General features: G+C 38.1%; 1 protein-coding gene across 10 annotated transcripts in view; it reads right to left on the bottom strand.

Annotated features, from left to right (window-relative positions):
- Positions 1-13767, bottom strand: part of TCF4 (transcription factor 4) — a 404113-nt gene extending 390346 nt beyond the window's left edge. For 5 of the 10 annotated variants that reach the window (XM_083355575.1, XM_083355579.1, XM_083355581.1 and 2 more), the window contains exons 1-3: positions 11576-11656; positions 10474-10565; positions 8699-8771 (exon numbers count right to left, since the gene is read on the bottom strand). In XM_083355575.1, the coding sequence (XP_083211701.1) occupies positions 8699-8771; positions 10474-10565; positions 11576-11636 (226 nt within the window). In that variant the 5' untranslated portion in view covers positions 11637-11656. Of the gene's footprint in view, positions 1-8698; positions 8772-10473; positions 11019-11575; positions 11680-12244; positions 12413-13132 lie in introns of those variants that run through there. The other 5 variants (XM_083355580.1, XM_083355584.1, XM_083355583.1 and 2 more) reach the window with 5 other exon arrangements.
- Between the last annotated feature and the right edge of the window lie 2020 nt (positions 13768-15787).

The following is a 15787-nucleotide window of genomic DNA, read 5'->3' as shown; positions in this document are numbered from 1 at the left end:
AAACAGATGAAGATTTGCAGACAAAGTGCATAAATCACTACTGAGGGCTGCAGAAAACAGATAACATCTAGAGTTTGGGGGGGGATGGAAGTTATGAGGAGTCAGCTATCCTCTGATGTGTAGAGTTGCACCTAAAAGTTACTAATCTACAAAAGTCCCAGCTGATCACTCAGTTGGGGGGGAAAGTGGAAGACCCTAGAGCAAAAGTCACATTTTTCAATGAATCAATAAAATTAAAATTAAAACTAGCTAATGAGCTTCAATTTCTAAACTACTCAGGAATCTATCGTATCTCTGTAAAAGTAATGATATAACAGTAAATGGGAAGGCAATGCATTTTAAAACTCTGTTACTTTAAATCATAGTTAAACACCCTATAGCAGGCATGTCAAACTGTCGGCCCACGGGCCGGATGCATCACAACAAAACCGTACCCACTCCATTGCTGGCAATGGGGAAAAAGTCGTGATATGTCGCGTAACATCATGTGACGTCCCGAGTTTGACATGCCTGCTCTATAGTGTTAACAAAGCCATATTACATTTATCAAAAACTTGAATTCCAACATGGACAACTGGTTACTTCTGAGTTGAAAATAATTAACAAAAGATTCTGCAAAAATCTTATCCCACAAAAGACTCTGACTAATAATTTCAATCTTCAACTGGACCCTGACTTCCCAGAAAGAGACAGGAATACAGATAGTCTTTGATCCAAAATTTCCATTCCTAAATGAAAAAGTTGCTAAGTGAATTTTGCCCCAATTTTATGACCTTTCTTGCTGCAGGTGTTAAGAGAATCACTGCAGCTGTTAAGCTAGTAACACAGTTATTACGTGAATATAGCTTCCCCATTGATTTTGCTTGTCAGAAGATCGCAAAAGAGGATCACAGGACACTGCATGCCAGTTGCCAAGCATCAGAATTTTGTTCATGTGACCAGGGGAATGCCGCAGTGGTTTTATGTGTGAAACACAGACTTAAGTCTTTTTTTTTCCACTGCCGTACTTAATATTCACTAAATGAACTGATGTTAGTCAAGGACCAGCTATACAGATATAACAAGAAAATATTTCAGAGAAGAAGCACATCCGAGGGTTATTCTTTCTAAAATTCCAGTATTTTGCAGCCACCTTCTAACCATTCTGTAACATAAACACAACTGTTGCTGGTTCTCTTTTGAGCCCCTATGAAATAGGGGACACGATCTCATTATCATTACTGAAATAAAATTCATATTGAGTACATATATTGAATATTGGAGTACCATTGTTTACTTTTTTAAATACAGCAGAGTATCTTAGTTCTGATTTAATTCTGTGTTAACAGAAACTGGATTAGATATTCTCAGTTTAGGACTTTGCATGTCTCTTCAGAAGTAAACTCTGAAATCAACAGGATTTCACACCAGGAAAATATATATAGGATTTCAGCCATGAACATTCAGCAGTACACAATAAAGCTATTCTGAAAGTATTTGTATAAATATGCAAAGTGTCTCCAAATTAATTTAATATTTCCTCTAAGGAGCATTTTCATGCATGATTAATTTATTACACAGAATATCATTTCTATGTAAAAAGAAACTATGCATTCTGTGTATATATCAAATGCAATAAGTATATATCTTCCTCTTTTGCTGCACACACAGAAATAATTACCTATAATTAATGTGCTACATACATCAGATGTTTAGAAACCATATTCACTAATCGTTCAGATACTCCATAGAGCTTACACTGCTTTGCAACTTCAGTTTCTTCCTTTTATCTGATTTCTTACAATGTCCACCACACTGACATTTATTCAAAAACAATTCAATAAATGATCTTTAAAATGCAGACCATTGGAAATACACACACTGTTCCTGATTAAGCAATTGCAGATCTGTTATCTTGGCTTCTGGGAATAGATCTAAATAGCCTCATAATATAAAACACTGTAAACCACAGGCTGGGGCCACCAGGAGAGCAAACTTCGCAGTAGGCTATGCTAAGTCACAAATTTCCTGATATAAAACATAGCTTACCATTAGTTGTAAATGTTTGATCCACAATGCTTACAAAATGAGTATGTTTATAGTAACAGATTAAAGATTAATCTTAAAATGAAACAGTTTATGAAAACCTAATATCCTACGCATACATAAGAAAAATCAAACAATTAGTGTACAGTTGATTATTTAACTGTTTCTGAGAATTAATTTAATTCATTATCCCCTTAACAAAGGCAATTATTGCTTCCTTTTTTAAATAGACAATTTGCTGATTTTAATCAAACATTAAAAGATTTCATTGCTGTGTGTTTTCAAATTAGATAAATATATGTGAGCATATATGCCTATTGCTGTATGAATGCCATTAGTCCAATTTAACAAAGTTTGTACATTAATTTTTTCTACAAGTTGTCAGGAACTGACATGACCTTGCATAAAATCTAATGAATCATGAATCATGTCTAAGGCAACATACATGTAAAGCCCAATAATGCCTGGGTAGTAATATCAATACCTACAGTTACAATCAATTTTTCCACTTAAAAAAATGGTTTTAGCATCTGTGTCCTAGTCAACTATCAGCCACACAAAGAATCTCCTAGATTCCTTTGAACAAATGAAGTGAACAATCATTTCTGAAAACTTCTAGCTCTTCTATTGCATATAAAGGAAATATTACCCAAACCAGATTACTGGTATTAATAAACAAGTGCACACACACTAATACAAATTATTCACTTGGTGTCTCTCTTGAATCCCACATTATTTGTTACAAGTAAGCCTGGTCCTCAAACCAGATAAGAACTCAGGAAAAAATGTTTCAATAACACTAATCAGTAATTTAAATAATTTTTAAAAAGTGGGATCAAGTAGGCAAGAGAACAGGTTTTAAGCAAATGGATATTCAAAGATGCATTATTAAACAAGTAGCTCCACTGGCAACTTGTATAAATGAATCAATGAATCTATCATTGATCACACAGGCTCATACTAAAATAAACCAGAATGCCATATTCTTACTACAAACTTTGTCTTTTTTACTTTTTAAAATAGCAGTAGGCGTGAGGTTAAATGGACTCCAGAGGATGGTAGAGAACAGGAAGGCCTGGAGGAACGTTGTCCATGGGGTCGTGATGGGTCAGACACGACTTCGCAGCTAACAACAAAGTATTATAACAGTTTTTAAGGTTTCATTTTATACTGATCCCATAATAAAATAACAGTATTTAATTTCCTCAATTTTGCATCAAAAGTGGGTAGCCTTTCCTCTTATAGTTCTTGCTTACAAGCAGGACTACAACTATTTTGTTCTAAGTTCAGAAGATTAAAACATAACATGTTCAAATATCCAAAACATACTCAAATGCCTCTTTTCAACCTAAGATAATATATGGCGCTAATTTTGTTTTTAGTCTGCATTTCAGCCTCATGTCCCAAAGTTCTCTTAATAAATGATAAATTTATATATAACTTTTTTCAGAACAGGTCTGAATAGTACATTATTATTATTGGAATTATTATTTGAATAGCATGCATAAAGGACATCATTTTAAAGTGTTACATAAAAGCACTTTATTATTTTTTTTTCACATTAAATACAACACATATAAACAAAATTAAATAAAATTAAATTTCTAGATTAAACAACTATGCTACGGTGAAATCTACGTTGACTAGCATGAATAAGTGCACCACAAAATATTACATATACTTACATAAACATTTCTTAATTACCAATTACATAATAGTTCTTATTGACTGACCTCTGCTCATAAGCAAAACTATTTATGCTTTTGTTTTCAAGGAAAAACAGACACATTTCCATTAACTTACACTCAGAATATTACATGTTAAAAGTATGAGAAGATTAAGGGGCATCAGAAATCAAAACATTTAAGTGGTAAGTTCTGGGAACACTGTCTCAGTAGGAATGTTGTTTTGGGGAATAGTTTACACATATGACTGAAAGACTTTAGTGCTGGAAAAAAATACGAGGCATGTAGCTTATCTTTTTGAGTACTTCTGGGCCTGGTCATACAGTAACCCATAAATTGTTGAAATGAGAATATGCCTAATCTTATACATAGATGGGAACTGAAGTTCTTTTTATATACATAATGGAAAAAAACCTAGAGCATTAGGGTAAAACTAAAAAACACAATATAAAGTAAATATTTAAAGGTAATATTAGCATCATCCACTATGTAAGAATCATTTTAAATGATCCATGTATTTTCAATTTATGAACTAACTATATTTTTGGTGCAACATCATATTTAACTAGTCATATTATGCATGAAACTAATTATAGTTTAGACACTAATAAAGTCCATGTTCATACTTACTATATCATACTTTCTACTCTTCCCTTGGTGAAGTATTACTTTTACTCATGTTAATCCATTCTATACAATTTAATTATGTATCTGTATTGGATTACATTTTTTTCTTATTTTCTTTATGTACATTTCTGTACGTCTGTTTATACAAATGTATACACAAACTAAAATTTATTTCTTAACAATTAGGTATCTTTTAAATGTATCATTATACAGTATTAGATAATATCTAAAATGTTATATTTCCTAATGTGTAGAATATAAACATCCATTTTTGCATATTTCTATTTTTATTGGGATCAGTGAAATAGCTCTAAAAGTCAGAACAATGTGTAGAAACTCTAAGAAAGAAAATTTCTGAAAGCTGTCAGATTTTAATTTTTGCTTCAAATTTTAAAATTTGAAATAACCTACTCAGAGCACCTGTCACGAAGTAGGATAACATTTGAATAAATAGATATTTCAGAAGATCAATTTGAAGAAGGAAATTTCATTTAAAAACCTCTTTTTTAAATACCTAAGAAATAAAGTTTTATTCTACAAATGAATACAAAAAGGCTAGCCGAAAAACAATCTTGAAACAAGGCACTTATCATTTTAAGCTGAAAGGATTTAAAACTAAATAATATCTATTCTATGATAGGAAACGTCAAGTAATACCTATCACAAATATATCTTCTTCCATTTAAAAAAAATCCTACATTTTTAAAAAAACCTACGTTACGGCAAACGCTGAGATAAAACTCTTCTTGCTGATATAATTTTCTCTATGGGTAAATCCTATGGGAACCCAATCTTATATGGTTCAGTCCACACATAGAATTATCACCTCTTTATGAGAATCAGGGCCAGGGTTTTAGCAAAGAATTTCAACATGTGACACAAATTAGCATCTGCAAATAGACCAATGAAAAAAATCAACCAAACATTCCTGCAGGTCATTAGAAAACTATGGCAAAGATAACCTATATCACCTTCCAGAATAAACATTATCAACTATAAAGAAATAAAGAACAAATGATGCACACAACAGCCCAAGGTTCTAATCATACCTCTGTCTTAGCGCTCCTATTTCAAATGGTTGAAAGGATGGACATAGCATGACATCTAGAAAGAGACTAGAAGGATTTATCAGAGGGAACATTGTGAGGGGATGTGTACAGACACCCATTTGGAAAAGTTTGGCTTCATAAAAATTGCCACGGCTTCTGCACTGAGAGATCCTTAAGATGTTCTTGAAAACATGTGTGAAATACTTGTGCGAGGGACAAAAAATAATATCATAAGGTGAGGGAGAAACTAAATGAGAAATAACCTTTCTTGAAATAAGTGAACATTTCAGCTTGCAGATGTTACCAGGATCTCAACAGAGCCCTAGTTTTCCATAATTTTGCTTTAAACATTTTTACGGCTAATAAAAAGCAATCATCACAATAATGCTGGCAACCTTTCTGAAGGCTGTGGAAATTCTCTCTTAATATCCTAAAGTCACTGGCAAATAATAATCCAACCTATAACCTACAGTATTTAGAGTCGGGATAGGCACCTAAGCATTATTTTACACATTCCCCAAGTCTCCCTGTTAAGGTCACAAGGCATCTGAACCATTATGGCTGGATTGTTTTAAAGCTCTCTGCTGAACACCTGCAAACATCAAACAAAAACTGCTAGTCCTTTGCAGCATTGACAAAACCCTTTCATGTGCAAAATGCGCCCTGAGAATGTCAGGCCTGTGGCTCAGGTTACATTCGTTTCTCCCTCTCTGCCTTGCAAATTCTAAAGGTAGCAAGAAACCACATTTGGCAAATTAAAAGTTTAAAGGAAATTCAGGCCTGTTTTCTTTACATTCACACATTACATGCCACACCAGATTATTCTGTATTAAATGAACAGTTTTCAAAAATGCACATGTGCAATTTGTTTGCAATATTCTGTTTTGTACTAAAAATCTCAAACCAGTTCTTCCCACCCTTTCATCAAATGAGTACCCGTTTTAACAGAGATATAAACAGATATCCTAAGACCTAAGTAGTCTCATCCAGCCTCTACATTGCTCTGGATCCTGTACAGAATCCAAGTAAATCTGAGTGTCAACTGGACACAACATTTTTATTTAGTACACTTATCTGTGGCCCAAACTATGTCATTAAGCTATAGTAATGCTGGGTTTTCTGCAGCAGTAAATGTGTATATTAAAATGTCATCATAAGAGTACTTCCTACCACTTTATAACAGAACCATATTTTGACTCAGCATTAACAACGCAACAATGAAGTACAGGACTCCTCTGCATAGTTCATTTGTCAAAAACACATTAAGAAACAATAAGATCAGGAAGCAAAGCATAGTAAATATAACTTCAGGTCACAAGTTTTCTTTAAAATTTAAAAACAGATTCATAACATACTGGCTTTTATCAACTTGTCTTCCTACTGAATGATTCCTTTTAAATGCTATTCCTTACCAATTAAAAAAAACCCCGATGTCAAGAAAAGCATTCTGTGTAATCATACAAATCTCTACAGTTTTGATGCATTATTATCAATATTTAATCAAGTGAGCTAAAACATAAAACTGTTTAGTATATTCTAATGTGATCTCATTCATAAATAGGAAATCAGTTCATCACATTCAGGAGCTTACAAGGTATACTTAGAACTCTGGTCTTAAGGTGACTTTAAGAATAAAATAGCATGGTTTTGAAATCTCTTCAGTTTAATTTTACTATCTTTGTTCTTTTCTGTTTTCTTCATTTTAGTTATTTGCACATCAAAGCAAGATGGTTGCTTAGGCATATAATAAAATGCTTGTTGTTTTCTTAGATTTCTGAAAGGTTTCTTCATCTTTTTAAAACTGTTGATAAAATAGTCTCTTAGGAGACTATTAAGCTAAGGTAAATCCCTAAAAATGAGCATCTTGCTAATACTTGTTAGAACAGTATCTGTAGTACTGATTAAATATAAAATGATTTATCTGTCACAAATACTTTACATTACTTATGTATTGAAAAAATCTCCAATATATACATTCTTTAAAAGATTGTACTAGAACAATTGTCTTGTTTTAAAATAGAAAACTCCCTGGTAAGATATTACATTCTAAAGAAATGAATAAGGAAGATGTATTTAGGGATCAAGATGTATGGATTCAATAAATGTTAGCATACTATCAAGTTAGAGATTTCTTCATTTTTAAAATCAGGAATTAACCAGACAATATCTGAAGATACAAAATATAAAGTAATTTCAAATAGGTGACAATCCTAGTTGTTAGGATATCATTTATTGAAAATGTATGTATGTATATATATATATATATAAATATTAAACTGGGCATCATTTTATTTCGTATTCATTTGATTCTGTCAGGGCCTATTATAACCACTGGGTGTTTTGCTATTGAATTCGATAGCAAGATAATGCCGTACACAGTAACTGATAATGAACTTGTAAAGTCTTATCAAAATTTAACATCTGGTTCTGAGATGCTTCCCTTATAGAATTTTAGTCAGTAATTGCCAAAATGTTGAAAACACTGCAACTATTTAATTGTAAATATATCAGAAACATATCCAAAGAACAACATTCAGTAATGCAGGAAAACACTATAAAATACATTTACAGTTCAGATGTGTCTTTCACACTGCTAGCATGACAGAAAATGAATTATTCTCAATACATAAACATATTCTGTATTTCACATTCAATTATTATTATATTCAGAGGTTCCTGCATCAAAAAACCAGACCCTTTCTTTGGGTCATAGAGAAAATAACTATTTGCAATGAATAAAACACATTTTTCAACACATACGCAGATAATAAATATTTGCATTAATATCAACAGGCTCTTTTTTCTTCCAAAAGCTGTTACGATCATCTAGAAAGTCACTGTAATAGGATTTCAGCTTATGGTCAGAAGTGTTGCCCAGACAGTAGCTAATAGATGGCCAAATTATCCATCTGTATATGATAATACTTAGAACAAAATTAGGATGAAAAGGAAAAAAGAGGATGGATACCAAAATAGAACTATAAAATGGTTATTCCTCTTTGCAAACATGAAAATAATTACTATCTTTAAGGAACTGGGATTTGTTTCTTATATAACAAAAGGAAAGGTGTTTTTTTTAAAAGGCTTACATCTTAAAATAAGCCCTGCAATATATATACATGCATGGAATTCTTCTTCTTAAGATACTAAACATTTGACAATATGAACAATAGAGTACTTCAACTATCTTAGTATAAGTTCTTAACCTAAGCTAAAGTTATGCTCCCCAAACTCATGCAAACCGTACATGTAGGGTAAAAAAAATACTTTAAAAGATACTTCAACTGAATTCCAAAAAGAAATTGTACATACTTGAGCCACTAAAGTGTCCACTCGCCAAAGAAGTTGGTCCATTCTTTCCACTGCTGACAGGAGGTGAAAACATCTAAAAGAAAACAAAGAGGTATTATTGTTGGTAAATAGAAATATTTTTCCTAGGTTCAGATTTCATTCAACATTATACAAAAGCTGTCATCATGATTTATTTAAATATGAAATCTCTCTCCCATCACTGCCTTTGCAGCCACACAGCAGTTCTTAAACAATATTCCTTTTTTTTTCTTCTCATGTTAGTTTCACACATTCCCCAAACAATATAAGATACATGGTAGGAGGGACTCCAGAACCCCACACACATATATCAGCAAACAAAAACCTTCCTAAAAACATTCAGACTGGCAAAGGTAGGGGGGGGGGGAATAAAAAGTTTGTAACTGAAACCTTGGTCATAAATGAAGTTATATCCATTTCCATCCTCTGTTGGATTAGCCTCTCATAAGTGCCCTCAAAGGGTATTAATGGAAACTTCCACCTGCCCTAAATTTTCACCTCAGCTTTTAGTGCAAGAGCAATTACATTACACTCACACTCACTCTTGTTCCCTCTCTTCTTCCCCCCTCTCGCTCTCTCCTGCGTTTATTTCAACCCTAATTGGTTTTCATCTTCTTCTACGTGTCTAGTAGATAATACACACCTTCTTCCCTGAGTCAGAGACTACAAAAAGCAAAGGAAGAAATGAAAAATAGAGCAGTTAGCCAAGTGGGGGCTACCAAGCTGCCTCAGGCTACACTTCCCTGTAGCCAAACTTCTCAAAGCCATGTCTGGAAAGGGAAGTCTGAAGGACCACAGCAGACTGAAACATCTTCCTCCCCCCCCCTCACACCATCTATTTTCTCCCTCCCACAGTGGAAGTCTTTAAAGACACAAATGCATCCTATATGAAATTGACTTATCTTGCTTCTCTTCCCCCCCCCACCAAACATGATTAAATAATAAAGACTTCTGACATATTGAAAAAAAAGGGGAAGTGGGAGAGATTAAGAATGGAGGAAAGAACCAGCTTGGGGGTGGTGGTGGGGGGAGAGCAATCCAAGGGTGCAGGGAATATTCTATTAAGCAGCTACTCAGAATCTGGTTAATATTAGGCCTTAGAATCAAAGACAAGTTATTAAAAGGCTACAGGTAAAATAAAAAAATGAAAAAAAAATCACACACACATACACACACAGAGAGAGATAGCCATCAACGAAGGGAAGGGGGTATCCACAGGAAAGTTGCAGCCCCGTTCACTGATAACAGAGCAACTTGAGTTTTCAGTGAAAACTTGAAGCTAGGCTATTTCTGGATTTCCTTTCACTTTACAGGTGCCAAAAAATGAAACAAGGGAAGAACTAAAAGTAACACTGTAAAGAAACTGATTTACCCATCAGTTAAATGGCATGCCAGCCATTACTTTTAGAAGGCAGTGCAGCACGTTAAGTAATTCTTATACACAGAAAATAATGAGAAATATCCAGATTTGTTTGGTTGTTTTTTTTTGATAAGAGGATATGTGGGTTCATTTTGGAGAGGATGTCAAATGCTAAGAACACATCCAAATAAATGGCAGGCATTTAGTCCATCTCCTTCAGATAAGATCCTAATCAGTAAGTAATAGAGCGTGCATATTTACCATGAATTAAAAACTCTGATTAAAAATTACTCATTGATCTTAAACTCAGTTTGGCTTTGTTTTGGTTTAGTTTAACAGACTTTTTCTGTGCTTTTTTTTTAAACAGCTGTTGTTCATTTCCACCGTTGTTTCTTACCGCACTGAAATCCAGTAAATCACTGAGTTCTTTGTCCGTCCCTAAGGCAGCCATTCGCTGTTGGTGATGCATTTTAGCAAAATCACACAAACCTAGAAACATGGAAATAACCGCAATCAGAAACCCAATCCCGAGCCTTGCAGGAAACAACAATCGGATTTTTTTTTCTTTTTCTTTTTTTCTTTTTTCACGAGACTTGGGGAAAGGGGAAAGAGGTGGAAAAGGGAGGGGTGTGTGGAAGGGCGACAGCGACGACGAGGAAGAAGTAGACAAGAAAAGAGGACACCGTAGTTCTAACGAAGCGGGCTAAACTCGGTTAGCAGCTACTCTGACCCAAGAGGCGAGAGACACAGAGACAACAGGAGCCGCGCTGTTCCGCGCACCGTTTATGCAACAGGAGGTTCAAACAGGAACGAAGAGAAACGTAGAGTAGCAACTACAGGCACCGTCCCCCCAACTTTTTTTTTTTTTAAATTTCTCGGGCAAGCTTTTTTTTCCCCCCCTTTCCGCTCAAACCACCGATTCCCGAGGATTTGATTCAAAGGCGAGCAACCAAGTCCTTGGAGTAGTGAACGCACACTCGGTCGGTACAAGGGGACGGAGGAGGGGCGGCGGGGGGGGGCAACATAAATGGATGGGAAAGGTGTAGGGCGGGGGGGGGAGAGAGAAAGGACCAGAATCCGCCTTTTGATACCTAGCCTGGAGAGTTTTTCTTATGAAAGGGAGGAGAAGGAAGAGTTTCTCATTGACAACCAGACTCCTGATTTATGAAAGGTAGCCGGAGACTGGAAAGTAGCGAACTACTGACACGAAAAGGTATTCCAGGCCCTGCTGGCAACAAAGTCACCCGTTCCTTTAAAGCAAACAATTGGAAGGAGAGGAGGGGTGAAAAAGGCCATTGCTACCCCGGGGAATGGGAGGGGGGGGAGAGAAAGAGGAGGAGGGGGGGCAGCAAATCCCGCGTGTTTAAATGGAGCACCGCTGGCACTCGTCCGCGCTCTTCTCTATTGGGACCAGCCACAACTAAACTCCAGCCCCAAACACATTTTTTTCCCTTTCTTTTTTTTTTTTTTTTTAAAAAAAGGGCACCTCCGGTACCTACCGGCCGAGAGTGACGAGAAGGGGGTCCCTTTCCGACCACAGCCCCGAGCTCTGGATTTCATTGCTCGAAATTACAGCATCCACCAACCAACCGCACATACACACGCAGGAGAGAGAGGGAGAGAGAGGGAGAGGGAGAGGGGGGGGAGTGGAAGGGAGAGAGAGAGAGAGAGAGAGAGAGAGAGAGAGAGAGAGAGAGAGAGAGAGAGAGAGACGAAACCTCTCCCTGAACGGGAGCGGAAAAAATAAGGAGGAAAGCGGGGCGAAGAAAACGCGGCGAAAGAGGGAGGCAGACCTGATTCCTAAAGCACAAACTCTTTTTTTTGTGTGTGTGTGTGCCTGCCTTAGGGTAAAGAGAAGGGGGGGAGGAAAAAAGGGGGGGAAGGAGGGGGGGAAAAACACAAACAACTCTTCCTCCCTCCCCCCCCCAAAAAAAAACACGCGCACACAAATCCAAACAGAAAGCCGAATTGCAAGTTCAGAAAGGGGAAAGGAAAAAAAAAAAGAGCCCGGGAGAAGCGCGAGCCGCCCCGCTCCTTCGGCGGCAGTTTTGCCTCGCAAAAGACCCCCAACACTAACACACACGCGCACGCATTGCCCCCCCACCCCGCTCCAAGGAAATATATATATATATATATGTACATCAATGTAATAAAAGACAAACTGGCACCTCGGTTTCTTCCATGCCCCTGCTCCCGTCGCTGGAAACCAATCTACACGCTGGCTGGCCGAGTCTTTCTTTCTTTCCTTCCTTCCTTCCTTCCTTCCTTCTTTCCTCCCGCCTCCCTCCACGTCCCCAAGCACTTTTTAAGATTTATTATAAAAAAATCATTCTTCCGTCGTTCCAGTCCAGGCAAGCTGAGGAAGGTGATTCTCCCCTGCAAATGCACGTGATACAAAGGTTTCTCTTTCCTTCCCCCCCCCCGCCCCGCTCGGGCACAGACCCACAACCATTGTTTGGTGGGATACTTGTTTTTTTTTTAAAAAAAAAAAACCACACACACACACCATCAGTTCTTTTTTTTGTTCGGTGATTTCCCCCCTCCCCCCATGATAGGGAAGGCTGCTTTTTTATAATCTGGAGGTAAACCTAGAGAGAGCATTAATGGAAACTTTGGAGGGGGAAAAAAATCGAGCGTTCACAAGCAAGTTTTGTAGAGATTATGCCAACCGCTCTCCTACTTTTTTTTTTGCAAGCATGGTCTACTTCGCAAAACGCAGCCACAGGCCTCGCACGATTCGCCTTCCCAGCCTCCCTCCCCACACGAAAACCACGAGTGAGAGTGGTTTGTCCTTCCCCCACCCGCGAGATTGAAGCTAAATTCATTTTCTTTCTAACAGTACTGTCAGGCTTTGCCGTTCATGCAGACGTTATTCAGTTTAGGCGCTCCTGGTTTTAAGTTAAGTGTGTGGCTTGGCTACTCGTATCACATAAACAATGCAGTTCAATCCATATCGCTAAGTTGTATCAAGTTAAAAAAAAACACACACACACTGGGATCAACATTAAAGAAGAAGAAAAAAAAAACCACACTCTAAGAGGAAATTTTAACGTTACCTTAAATGGAACAATAATGTTCACAATATTCCAAGGAAATGTATTTTTAGGGGAAGAAAAGAGAAAAGTCTTCTTGCAAAGGTGCTTTATTATCTCACGTGTATTTGACTCTCAAAAATAAGAAGTCCTTTTAACTCGGACTCCCGTCTCGTTGCAAGAAAATACTCCGCAGATTTTAAAAGGAATGAACACCGGAGGAGGGAGTCTGCTTTGTTTTGGATTATCCACAATAAGTCAATTGCCAGAAAAGTTCGTCCCACCTAAACAAAACAAAATTAAAAACCAGCCAAAGGAAGGGATGGGGGGGGAAGCACACAGATTTGTTTTGGAAAAGAAAAAAAAAAGGAAAATCCAGTAACTTTCCCTCGTGTCTTTCGTTACAAACACATGCCCGCGCTAATACGCTATTTTAAAAACAAAAACCAAAAAAAAATCCCGGTTGCTGCACGCTCCCCACCCCGTCCCTCTCGCTTCTCTCTCTTTTTTTTTTAAAACAAGAAAAGTCTTAAACTTGCTCCAACTTTAGAAATGTCTCCTCTTTCTGACCATCACTATGGACTCCCCCACGGAGAAATTGATAGTAATACGTTTCCCTGAAAGATACATTGTAATCCATTCACATCCGGGCAATGCAGGGGTGCTTATAAAAAAAAAAAAGAGGGGGGGGGGAATAAGCTGCAGCTCCCGCCGCTGCACGTTGCTCGCTCCTGCTGCGTCGTCTATTACAGAAAATGACGCCGCGAGGAGGGAGGGAGTGCAGGGAGCATAGAGAGGTAAACAGCCAGGCTAGAAAGTCAGCAAAGATGGAGGAAACAGAACTCTGGAAGGGGAATGTAAACTAAACGTGAAGGAGGAGCAGAAGACTGAGGTCTCTTTTTGTAACGCGCACGCTCGGAGATACCTCCGAGCTGCAGCTCATTCAGCCCGTGGCATCGCGCAAGTTGCAAGCTGTGGAGACGAGCGAAGAGGAATGGAGGCAGGTTTTTGGGTTTTTTTTTTTGTTTTTTTTTTGCAGCTTGGCTTCACCTTTCCTTGGTTTGATGGTTCCTTTCTGGCTTGGCTTGGCCTAGCCTGGGGGCAACTGCAGAGAGGTTGGCTCTCAAAGCCAGTTCAGCTGTACCCAAAGTTGTAGGAGGACCTCCTTAAAACTTCTGCCTCCTCATAGTGACACTGTGAGGAGGGTGAGACAGAGTAGGAAGAGATAAAAAGACACCCAGGACTTCTGTTGCCGTCTGTTGACCACCGTTGATCTTTAAAAAAAAGAAACAGGATCAGCAGAGCAAATCAATTCAGAGTTTTCACCCAAGGCATCGTGTTGAGGCTGCCATTATCCTACACATTATGCAAAGACCCAGCTTCTAAAGAAGGTGCTAATGTTGGAAAACAAGGGACGCGGTGGCTCGGTGGGTTAGGACGCTGAGCTTGTCGATCAGATGGTCAGCAGTTTGGCGGGTCGAATCCCAAGTGCCGCGTAACAGAGTGAGCGCCTGTTACTCGTCCCAGCTTCTGCCAACCTAGCAGTTCGAAAGCACGTAAAAATGCAAATAGAAAAATAGGGACCACTACGGTGGGAAGGTAACAGTGTTCCGTGCGCCTTTGGTGTCTAGTCATGCCGGCCACATGACCACGGAGACGTCCTCGGACAAGCGCTGGCTCTTCGGCTTTGAAATGGAGATGAGCCCCTAGAGTTGGAAACGACTAGCATGCATGTGCGGGGGAACCTTTACCTTTACCTAATGTTGGAAAAGATGGAAGGAAAGATGAGAGGACAACCAGCAGCAAGGTGGATGGACACCATTATAATGGTGATGAGTGCATTGTTGAAAGACCAGATTAGGGCCAGATCGATCATGGAGAAAATCTATGTGATTGCTAAAAGATTGATGGCAATCATAATCAACCAAGATCATACTTCATGTTAAATAGCGGGTTCTTTGGTGCAGGAATGAAGACGCTGAGTACAGGATAACATACTTTATTTCATGCTGGAACTGTACTGAAACAAAAGCTGCAAACAGCTGCAATATATATAGTCTAGCCCCTAGTCGGCAGCCAATAGGTTTGAATCAACCATTGCCGCCTGGGGATAGCCAATTACAGTACAGGAGACTGGTAGTCTGGGTTGCTGGAGAGCCGTTAGCTGCTCCAGCAACCCACGTGATGTATCACAAGAGCCCAGTACATAACACTTCAGTAGCACTTAAACTCACAGAAAATCCAAAGGCTAAACTAAGAAACACACTTATTTTGGCAAGAAAAATATGTCCACATAATCACCATAACTATCAGTCAAGGGAGGCTTTACCATCAATATTCTAACTCAGAGGTCCCCAATCTTTTGGTCACCAGGGACCAGTTCTGTGGAGAAAGGTTTTTCCACGGACCCGAGAGTGCATGGTTTTGTTGCTGCCTGCATCCCACGGATGGGGCTTTGCTTGTTTGTGCGGACCAGTTGCTGGCATGCCACGGCCTGGTGCTGGTCTGCAGACTGGGGGTTGGGGCCTCTTGGTTCTTCATTATAGCATCAAGGGCCACAATTGCCAAATGATGATGTGCTTTTGGTTTCCACCAAGATTTGTGCCTTCTTGCTATAGTGCCACCCGTAAAAGAGCCTCTAGCGAAAATGCTCCGATACGTTGCGCGACATCATGTGAC

The sequence above is a fragment of the Vipera ursinii genome (assembly GCF_947247035.1).
Source record: "Vipera ursinii genome assembly, chromosome: 2".
Classification (NCBI taxonomy): domain Eukaryota; kingdom Metazoa; phylum Chordata; class Lepidosauria; order Squamata; family Viperidae; genus Vipera; species Vipera ursinii.
Note: the sequence above shows the minus strand (reverse complement) of the source record. Positions and strands in the feature narration are given on the sequence as shown.